The 11,303-nt window shown below is 47.7% G+C and overlaps 1 protein-coding gene across 2 annotated transcripts; it reads left to right on the top strand.

Moving 5' to 3' along the window:
- The first annotated feature begins 470 nt into the window (after nt 1–470).
- Nucleotides 471–8,147, top strand: OSR2 (odd-skipped related transciption factor 2). Of its 2 annotated transcripts, none has more exons than XM_004370739.2 (4): nt 471–885; nt 4,895–5,663; nt 6,671–6,770; nt 7,542–8,147. In XM_004370739.2, the coding sequence occupies exons 2-4, from the start codon at nt 5,008–5,010 to the stop codon at nt 7,722–7,724; spliced, it is 939 nt and encodes a 312-aa protein (XP_004370796.1). In that variant the 5' UTR covers nt 471–885; nt 4,895–5,007; the 3' UTR covers nt 7,725–8,147. The 2 variants fall into 2 exon arrangements, with proteins under 2 accessions (XP_004370796.1, XP_004370797.1); XM_004370740.1 differs by having other exon boundaries at nt 7,624–8,109.
- Nucleotides 8,148–11,303: the final 3,156 nt, after the last annotated feature.

Genomic DNA, 11,303 nt, shown 5'->3' with positions numbered 1-11,303 from the left:
ATACTACAAAATTGTATATAAAACTATACTAAAATTGGGGGAAGTGTAATATATACTGGAGAAATAACCTAAAACTGATAGACTTTACCCTACGAAGAAGATGGTTGTGTTAAATGTGTTAAGATTGGAAAGTAAGCCGGCTAGAGTGCCAAGTAAAACTATGAAATGCCCTTTGGGTTTCTCTGAGGGGTCTTCGTGAAGGATAGGACTGTTTGTTGAGTTTCTAACAGTGTAAGGAAAAGTGCCACCAAGAATGATGGGGGTGGGCGTTGTGGTTGTGTGTGAATTTTAAACTGAGTCGCCTTCGCTCTGTGTAACAGGGAAACCTTGGGCAAACCTGTGCCTTTAAGACTCAGTTGCTATCCAAACACAAGTAAACAGAGTGGACCATTAGCGGACGCCAGGCGCGGAGGCGGAGCCAGGGAGCCTTGGGCCCCGCGCTGCCGCCGAACGCCCGCCCGGAGGGGAGGCGGGGCCGCTACTAAAGCCCACTACTCCCGGCTCTGGGCAGCCTGGGGAGGGACGCGGGCGGGGACAGAGCTCGGCGCGCTCGCTGCTAGAGGGTGATGGCCTTGCGAGGCTGCGGGCTCCGACCTCACCCGGAGTCTGCAGCGAGAGGCTTGCCGAGGCGCGGGGCTCCGGGCGAGCGCTGAGCGCCAGATCGAAGCACCCCAAATCTTTACACTTCCGCATCCACGAACTCCGACGAGGGTGAGGAGCCGCGCTCGCTTTTGCTGCTCGCCGTTCTCCAGATCATGTCCGCAGCTCCCGGGACTTCGCGCGGAAAAAGAAGTTTGCACGGTGTGGACCCAATGACCCTGCCTAGCTGCGCGCCTTGCTGCCTGGACCGGGTCTGAGCTACCCAGGCGGATTTTTGTCCGGGAGGTGAGTGTCTGCGCTGGGAAGGGGCTACAGCCGCCCTAAGCAAGGAAAGGTTCGGGGGTGCCGGGGGCGCTCAGATTCTCGGTCTGGCGTGCCACAAGTTTAGATATCGTTCAAAGAAATCATATGGATGCAATCATGGGGCATTGTGTTTCGCACTTCCTCGGACCCCCAGCACGCGACTCCCAGTTAACACAAGCGCGCGCGCGCGCGCGCACACACACACAGACAAACTTTTATATACTGTTTTTTAGTTTTGTTGTGGGACGTTTTATCTAAGCTTCTAATCAGCAGGGCTGCTTATAAAAGCTTACCGACGTACGCAGAAATAACCACCCTCAACCCTACACTGTTTCTGCCCCTGCCCTACAAAGCCAGGGTCAACCTGTCCCGGCGCAGCCGGGGCAGCCGCGGCAGCTAAGGGCGGGCTGGCCGGGACATAGTGCCTGCTAGCCAGCGACGCCAAAGGCACATTTGAAATGGGAGATAATAGCTCAGTCCTAAGTGAATTACCTACCTAGGAGAATTTCCAACCCTGTGCTGGCTGCTTGATTTTCCTCTCCCTTTCCAGCTCTGGCGGAAGGGGCCAAAGCCAAACTCCCCGAGAGTTTAACCGCTTGGATTCCTGAGAAATACCAACAGATAAAGGAGTGGCGGTTGTAGGAAGAAGGGAGAAAAAGGTGTTTGTGGAGGGAGAGCTGAATCTGTCTGCCTACCTGTTAGTTGAGAACAAAAGAGGGCTGGCGTTTCCCGGAGCGAAACGGTACAGACAGCTACTTTCTCTGCTAAACGAATTGCAATCCCGAGGAGCAACAAGAAAATTACTCATGCAGCAGGACCGAGGGAGCGGAGGGAAACAACCCAGATTATGAGGAAGGCATCTTAATTTAATTAACTCCTTGAGAAAGCAGAGGAGCTGCGAAGGGGCACGAACTTCGCAGCCGTTTTTCTCTATTCACCTGATGCAGTCTGGCGTTTTTTATTTTTTAAAAAAATTTCCTTAGCTCTACTTAAACTGTAGCTCTCTGATTTATGCAAAATCCTGACGTGGCTTGGGCTAAAATTCAGTGAGCATATCGATCCATCGGTCATTTTTCTCAGATAACACACAGGTTTTAGCAGATGACTCCGACTGTATATTATTTTTAGGTAATTCAGTCTAATAATACCATTACCAAAGAGCGAGACTGCTTATCAAATTACCACGTACCTTTTTTTTCTCCTATGTTTTGAAAGCTTCGTTGAACTGAAAATAGTATGTACACATCTCACTTGTTGACAGCCAGTGAACTAAATTAAAAAAAAACTTATGTACATGCCTGGAAATTCCTGTAAAGGAGACAGATGAAAGAATACTAGTGTCAGCTCTACCGAAATGTTTGTCTTTTCATTGGTTTACGTTTCTTTCCTTGCAAAATTAAAAAGTAACCAATGGTCGGAAACGAGACGGTGGAGAAATGACAGCTGACGATGATCGCTGTTATTGCCTGAAACGGAGTGTGGGAACTGCATGGCTCAGTTCAGAACAAAGTGAAAGTACTTCAGATCTCTGCATTGCCTTAAAATATCCTTGACATATATTTCCAGCAACTCAGCGGGAGAGTGGAAATCTAAACTCTTTATTTATGGCAAAAGAGTTCGGCGGATATTTGGGGTTGTTCTATTTGTAAAAGGGTTTCAGAAGGCACCAATGGTTTGCTCCTCCTCTCTAAAGAAACTATCTGCTCTGCAAATTAAAACGAACACATACTATGAAATATCACTTTTGTGCCCTCATGAAGCTGAATTATAATAGTCATTAATTTCTATATTATAAACCATTTGGAGAAAAGGAAGGAATGGAAATCAGGGGTCATAGTATTCCCTAAGTCGACAATGACCTCCCCTCCCCCCAGAACGTGGTGGGAGTTGTACTTTGCCTCCTGCGTTTATTTCTAAGTAGTCCAGGAATACACCCAAAGAATAATTTCGGTTTCCTCTCTCTCGGGGAAAGACTGCTTTTCAACACTAGGGGGGAAATAATATTTAAATCTGTGGAAAATCCTATTGTGCAAAGCGCAGAAAAGAACGATGTAATTTATTATTTTTAATGGAAGGGGAAATAATCAGATAGATTACTAGGTATGTTACTAGAATCCCTTCTTCCTACCTCTCTAGGAGAGGGCTTGAGGGTTGCCGCTGAACAAAAATGAATCCTGATTAGTGGTGGGAAAGTTTATTACTAATGGAGGTTTACAGTTTCGGTTGAGTGGTTTGACTGAGACCCTCTGACTGTCACACACCTCTCATTAACTCCGGGCCTGAACTCCCAGACCGCATACCGCCTGGCAGAAGCGGTTCATTAATAAATCCCTGTCTCCGAGCAGAAGAGGGAGGGAAGGTGTGGGCCCCACCGAGGCAGCCAGATTCCGCCTTGCCAGAGCGCGGTGTCAGTAGCGCAACCAGATAGAGCCACGGGCAACGCTTCACAACGCACTAGAGAAAAAAATCCAGGCACAGAAAGGAGTGGGTGAGGAGGGAAGGCTGGACATACGCTCCCACTTTCCTCCTTGGTTCCAAAGCCAGGCGAGGCAGTTGGTGGCCCAGAACCGCCTGCCTGTCCCCCTCTGGGGAGAGCTCTTAGTTGTGGGTCCCGCACCTGGGGGGTTGCTGTCAGAGGGAAGGCGCTGGCCCGCGGAGCTGGCAGAACCCCGCTGCTGGAAAGGGGTTGGCAGTGGCAGCGTGTGGGCCCACCCTGAATACAGGTGAGGGGGGTCGTTGAGGTGCCCCTGGGAATCTGGGTCTGCAGTCAGACCCCTGTGTTGCTATTGGGGCACATGGAGCCGAGAGTGTTTGTGCCCTAGTTAGGCCCAGGCCGCAGACCCTGCGCCAAGCTTCCTGATGGCACACACCTCCAGGCCAGAAAACAAGGTTTCTCCAGGCCGGCAGGGCCCCACCGAACCCGGCCCGCTATGGCTCCCCTGCAGCCTCTTCCCTTACCTCACCAAGGAGGCTTTTCTCCTCTCCAGCCTCCCTGGTGCAGGGGCTGCTCCTCATGCCAGGCCAGGCAGCCGCTGGGGCCTCCTGGGAGCTTGGCGCTCAGACTGGGAGAGGGGGTTCCGGCCTTGTGGACTTCTCCTGCCCTCCCCCGCAGCCTGAACCATCTGGAAGGGATCTTGGTTGGGGGGTGGAAGGGGGCAATCCCTGGGAAGGGGAGGGGGTGATTCCAGACCGAACCCAGCCCCGAGGTGTCACTTTTCTTTCCTGTGGCCCGTCACTGCTGATAAATGGCACTGCGGCGGAGGAAGGAAAGAGAAAACCTCCGAGGTCAGCGCGGGGCGAGGCGGCCCGCTCCGAGGGCCCTCTGCCAGGGAGGGCAAGGCTCCCGCGGCTGCTCGCCGGCACCCCGGTGTGGCCCGCGTAAGCGCGGGAAACACAGCCGCAGCAGGGCGGGGCGGGGCAGCCTGCGAGGGGGTGGGGGGCGCGGCGTGAGGAGCCTGCCCCACAGTGCTGAGGTGGGCCCTCCACCCCAGGGTCAGACCCACAACTCGTCGTTCGCAAGGGAGCTCAGACACGCCGTGGCGACAGCCGCTCGGCCCCGGACCTGCGGACGTTGGCGTCGCGGGCCGTCGCGGTTGGCCGTGTCTCTGGACAAGGTGGGGATGGCTAGGCTGGGCTGGGATGGGTGCTGCCGCACCGGAGTTCTGCTGCCCGCCTGCCTTTCCCGTCCTGCCCGGTCTTCCGCTCCGAACGTGCCCGGAATCCGACCTTCCTGTGGGCTCCCAGAAGGGCCGCCCGGGCTCCCGGCTCGCCAGGGGGCCACTTCCTGCCCCGCCCAACGGCCCGGGGCCGAGCTCTGCGTGGACTCGCTGGGCAGCGCTCCGTGGTGCCCTCTCGGCTTCAAAATTTTGGGGGCCTTGGATACCGTGGGGAGCGGGACTTGGAAAGAAGATTTAGTAACCCGCAACGGCGCCAAAGTGCAGACCAAATAGGCGTGGATAATATTCACGATCTGTTCCTCTGCTATTTCTAGGGCTTTCTGTGCGTGCTGTTGTGTGTCTGGGTTTTCGCTGGAGCCCCACGTCCTCCTGCCTCAGAGTCCTGGAAGAAAGAGGCCGCTCCCTCAGCCTCCCAGCACCCCAGAAGATGGGGAGCAAGGCCTTGCCGGCGCCCATCCCGCTCCACCCGTCCCTGCAACTCACCAATTACTCCTTCCTGCAGGCGGTGAACACTTTCCCTGCCGCCGTGGACCACCTGCAGGGCCTGTACGGGCTCAGCGCTGTGCAGACCATGCACATGAACCACTGGACACTGGGGTACCCCAACGTACACGAGATTGCCCGCTCCACCATCACCGAGATGGCGGCGGCGCAGGGCCTCATGGATGCGCGCTTCCCTTTCCCGGCTCTGCCCTTCACTACTCACCTCTTCCACCCCAAGCAGGGGGCCATTGCCCACGTCCTCCCAGCCCTGCACAAGGACCGGCCCCGTTTTGACTTTGCAAACTTGGCCGTGGCCGCCACGCAGGAGGACCCCCCTAAGATGGGGGACCTGACCAAGCTGAGCCCGGGTTTGGGCAGTCCTATCTCGGGCCTCAGTAAATTGACTCCGGACAGAAAACCCTCCCGAGGGAGGTTGCCCTCCAAAACGAAAAAAGAGTTTATCTGCAAGTTTTGCGGCAGACACTTTACCAAATCCTACAACTTGCTCATCCATGAAAGGACCCACACAGATGAGAGGCCTTACACGTGTGACATCTGCCACAAGGCCTTCCGGAGGCAAGATCATTTGCGGGATCACAGGTGAGGTGGGGAAGGGGGTTGCAAGGGAGGGAAGGCGAATTTTCCTAGAACAACATTCCAAGCGTCATTAAAATCACCTTTGAACTAGGCCCTCCCAGCCTGCTTCACCTGTCCCCCAACATCTACCTTTTCTCCCCCAAGCCCCAGCCTGCTATATTCTTGTTTGGGATGAATTAGGGCCTTTATTCATCCTTGGGCAGGAAAAATAGTGGGTGGGCCTTGATCCTGGGTTTGGTGTTCTAGTTTTCTACCGGTTGTCCTGACTGTTGTGGGACCATTTCTGGAGACCTGCTGGGCCACTTTCACAGGGTTCCCTCCTTCACCTCCTACTCCTTCCCCAGGTGAGCCCCAGAACCTGCTGCAGAGAGCTTTCTTTTAAGCTTTGTTTGGGGAGAGGAAAGAAAGTGGGTCTAGAGGTCACTAAATTTAGAAACAACTCCCACCTTCCCTCCCTTACCTTAAACTCTGTAGTAATAAACCGTAACAAGAAGAAATACTATAACATAAATGTTTTCATTGGGTTAAAATTCCCCAAGAGGAACTAGGGGTCTTCCCTGGAATCTACCTGCTTTTCCCCTAGTTGAGGCTTCCACACCCATCGCCCCCGGCTGTTAAGAGATTCGCTAAAAATCAGTTCCCCTAAAGACGGCCTTGCTTACATCCTGATTTGGCCAGTTTAAATCCCAGAGAAAACCATGGAGGCCAACAAGGGCTCATTCGGCACGATTTCGAGCTCCAGAATACGCCAGAGAGGGCGATCAAGTGTAGATAAAGCCGCCGACTGGCCGGTGAATGTTTTGAAGAGTCTGTTAGTTGAGGTTAACCATAAACAGAATTATACAGCCAAAAAAAAAAAAAAAAAAAAACTAAAAACATAAATAATGGAAATCCAGTTTCTCTTTGTCCTTCCACTACTTCATTTTGAGTAATTGCCGAAAGAAAAATCCTCACTGTAGTGGTAAAGTTGGGGGAAAGCCATTTCAATGAATCCTTATATTGATTTTCAGGTATATCCATTCCAAAGAAAAACCCTTCAAATGTCAGGAATGTGGGAAAGGATTTTGTCAGTCTCGAACTCTAGCAGTTCACAAAACTTTACATATGCAGGTAAGTTTGTTTTCTTGCTTAAAAACATTGACTGCTTCTTGATCATAATTGCTTTACAAAAGGTGATCAATGGCAGTGTCTTTCTCTTATAAGGTTCTATTTAGATTAGCTCTCTAGGCGGAGAAAAGCAGCATTCTTGATTTTTTTTTTAAATACATTAAATTAATCTTATCTAACCTAAAACATTTTTCTTAAACAACAAATCACTCTCTTTATTCTAAATCCTAGTTTTAGAAGGATTTTTTTTTTTTTTTTTTAATCCCATCCACCCTGCACTTAAAGCATTCGTGTTTGGGAGGAAATAGAGGTAATTTTGATAATGGAGGCATGGTGAAATCTCATATGCTATCTTTCCCAGGGGCCTCATAATTTGTAGTTTTCAGAACATTGAGGAATAGTTTAATTTTCCAGCAAAGAGGAGCCTTATTACCCGAGAGAATGTCATTCCTTAAGAGAGGAATAGAGTTTTCCTTCCTCCTTTTCCTGCCTATGACATGGTGATGAAATGTAAAGAGCTGGAAATCACAAAGCCTACCTCGGTGGCCTGGGATCTGCCCCCGCAGCTATCAGTGAAATCAGGCCTCTGTGTGTGCCTGTGCGTGTGTTTTCGTAATTGGAGGATTAGGAGCACAGATTTGTTCCTGCAAGTCCCCTCTTTTGTTGTCGTGCGCATGTTATGTTAACGCTTGTGATACCGATAAGACAAACTATTGAGAAGGGTGCAGTGGTAGTGTGAAGGATTAATCCTTTGCTTGCTTCACATCTGAACAGGAATCTCCACACAAATGTCCCACATGTGGAAGAACCTTTAATCAGAGAAGTAATCTGAAAACTCACCTTCTCACCCATACAGACATCAAGCCCTACAGCTGCGAGCAGTGCGGCAAAGTGTTCAGGCGAAACTGTGATCTGCGGCGGCACAGCCTGACTCACACCCCGCGGCAGGACTTCTAGAGAAGCCCAGGATCTGTCCCGTGCCGCCGCCGCTCCCCTCCCCAGACACCTCTCCACGCCTCCCACCTGGAGGTCCCACCCCAGCCCCCTACTGACCCCAGCTCTTCCCTTGCTGCAGCCGCACCTGCAGCTCCAAGGAGTTAACTCTTCTTCACGAGGACTGAGAACTGTAGAAAGCCCCACACGTACATCCCTTCACAAAGAGTTTCTTGTAGATATTCACAGCTCATTTTAGAGCTCTGTACATAATGTCGTGGGTCTTTGTTTTGTTGTGTTTTTTTTTTTTTTTTGTATCTTGTTGGATGCACCTAGAGATGGAAAATGAAAGCCAAATTTATCCTTAAAGACTGTATTTCAAAATAAAACTTTTTTTTTCTTGTTTCAACTTTCCTGCAAAAGTGCCTTACTATTTAACTTCTGTTTTCCCTTTTTATTCTGGAAGACTGGGCTGCCACTGAAAATTGAATACTGAAGAGTATTCTTTATCTCCCTTGGTTTTTATAATAGGGCTTCTCACAATTTTTTTTTTACTGAAACTTCAGCCTTTCCCTTTTTTATACTGTGGCATGTTGGAATTAGACAATTGTGCTTTTTGTTTTCCAAAGATATACAATTGATCTCTGGGGTTTTATCCCTTTTTTGTTTATTCCAATTCCTTGCATATTATTCCTTTACATCAAAACAATATATTAACCATTATTAATAATATGTAAATCCAGTGGCTTCCCCACTTAAAAGCATAAGGTGGGAAAAGAAGCATAAGGAAAAAGAAGAGAAAGAGGCTTCTCACCGCTTCATTTTTAAACGTCCCTGACCTGTTGTCAGTGTTTATGATGGGCAACTTCTCTCACCATTAGACTTTGAACACTATGATTTATCAGTATAGACAGAGACTTTATCCTGCCTTCAGGGGAGAAGTCTAAAATCCTGCAGAAGAATACAGGAAGATATAACCTTCAGGAAGATGAGGGAGAACAGGAGATTACTAACTATGTTTGCACAAAATATTTCTTTCCGTAGAGCTCATGGCAAGTATGTAATCACCTTCTGAGGCATTTCAACCTTTTCGAAATGATTACTGGGGGATATAACACTAGTATAATGATAACCCTGATACACAGTAGGATTAGTGTGGAAGGCTTTGGATGGAGATAAGCAGTAGTACTATGTGGAGAATCGAACGGAAATTCCCTTAAAGAGGGAACCCCAGAGGAGTCTTGTGCCCCTGTGGTCTAGTAGGTTCTCACAAGATGTTTAATAGAGAATAATGGGATAAATACAGGCATTCTCAGATCTTTTTATTATTATTTGTATGTTTGTGTGAGGAGGGCATGCTTCACCTTCAGGCAACATGTCCTATGTCTGTACCTTAGAATCCTCCAGAACAGTATGGATTTGAGGGCTATATTCAAAATTTCTCAACAGTGCTTTGTATAATACAACTTACTAGGGGGCCTCACTGCTTACCCTGTTCTCGGGGGAGCTGACTGGACTTCATTTCTGCTTCTCACTGTAGGTCACTTCCCTCCAACAAAAATGTCCACTCACCAGCCTCTGTGTCTAATGCTCACACAAATGCTTTCCCCAACATGAGATAGGCCCAAAGGTTTCACTGGGGAGAAAGGGCAGGAATGGAGTGGGGGTGCATGTGTGTGTGGTATTTAGAGGAATGAAACTGTTGTTTGTTTTCTTTTGTTTGTACAGAATTAACTCGGTGACCTCTTTACCCTTACTCTCTCAAGATCCTGCCCCCCTTGGCACAGAAGATCTGAATACTTTCTGGCAGGGTTACACATTGACTGTCCCTAGAGCTCCCCTAATCCTGCAGGCCTTTTTCCATGTAGTCAGTCTTACTGCCCCACCCACCCCAACTGACTACAGGTGTCACAGTTCCATTGCCAAAGAATGACCCTTGCTCACTATCAAACTGCAGGCATATCCTTGAAGTCCCTGTCACAAGGGTATATAGATAGGTATAACCAGAATGTTGTTCCTCTGCCTTTAGTTGAAAAAATGGGACTCAGAAGTGAAACAAGAAGAACAGAAGAGAAAGTGGAGAAAGCAATTCCCCCTCCCATGCAGACACACGCACAATTTCAAAAGTTAAGGTTAATTTATTTGTAATTTCTTAATTTATTCATTAATTTAATAAGTGTTTATTATGTGCCTTCCAGGTGCCAAGCTCTGTGCTAGGGTCTACCAATTTCTATGATCAGTTTCTGCCTCTCTGTACCAAGTGGTACTTTTTTGAAAGCTTGACTACTTAGATAACTTTAAAATCTATGATAGGGCTTAATTTAACAACTCCCCTCAGTCTATACTCTTAAATCCAGCCTCCATCTAGGCTTGGTAATAGCCTCTGTCAGAATTGACTCTTTCCACACCCTCTGCATGATCCTCATGTGAACCTGTCAACAGTGGGTTCCCCTCCAAATTCTGGGTGTTGTTTCTGGTTCTTCTTTAGAATGTCCAAGTATGCAGGAAGTGAATCTTCTGTGAGAAAAACATATGAGACGTTATAAGGAAAATGATATCTTGTATCCTACGAAATGGATCTGCTGTTTTTTCTGTTCAGAGAAGAGTCATTATTTGAGTTTAGATTAGCCTGTGTTTTCCTTACACCCTCTGCCATAGTCAACTCATGAATCAATACTCCTGGCCAGAGACCAGGAGTGGGAAATATCACGAGTCGTAACCACAGTGCTGAAGAACTTCTTGAACAACAGTTGAGTATTACTCTTGAACTGTGAACTTAATCTCATTTTGTAAGCTGTGTGTGGAATTTAAAAAATAATTTTTAAAAATGAATTACCTTGTAAGCCAATTGTTAATGTAAATTTATGAATGCATGTTAAGTGCACCTACTGGTGCTAATCTTGAAATATAGGCCATTGTAGTATTAGTGCTTTATAATTATAGTAATTAAAATTGCTATTTTGCATAGGCAGAGCTTCTTTTCCCTGAGGAGACCCTTTCCAAAATTTGACTGTAGGACAACTAAATATTTAAAAAGTCAACATACCTAAAATTCCAGATCATAAATAGGCCCAACTACCACTGGTGATGAAATCAGAGGCAGATATTGTGAGTTTCTTCTGCTGTTCATTTTTCACATGTTAACATAGACATTTGGACCTCTCACTTAAATAATGGTCAGTCAGGTGCCCTTGTTCCAACTTTGATTCTGGAGTGGCAGCCCATCTCTGGAAGGCACTTGAGAACCTTTATTTCTTAAACATTGTCAACTTGATAGATTAGACGCATTTGGAATGAACACTGTGTAGAATCTACAGCAAATTTTAATATGAGACTGGTGTTACCATGGCAAAATGGGCTGTCTTTCTCATGACCAAAGTAATTTAAATATTATTATAATAAGGAAAGGGAAAAGGTGATAAAACAATATAACACAGTGTAAATAAGAATAGCTTTTGTATTTTGATTATTTGTGTTCACCTTTTTAGTGTTATATTGAGACCGTATTTCCTAATTTTTTCTACTGAAATGTAACTTGCTACTGATAACCAACTCTGCTGACAGCAATGAGCAATGAAGGGAGTGGAGAATCAGAATGATTCA

Source organism: Trichechus manatus, unplaced genomic scaffold (assembly GCF_000243295.1).
Source record: "Trichechus manatus latirostris isolate Lorelei unplaced genomic scaffold, TriManLat1.0 scaffold00009, whole genome shotgun sequence".
Lineage (NCBI taxonomy): Eukaryota > Metazoa > Chordata > Mammalia > Sirenia > Trichechidae > Trichechus > Trichechus manatus.
The sequence above is the reverse complement of the archived record's forward strand: the minus strand, read 5'-3'. Positions and strand labels throughout refer to the sequence as shown.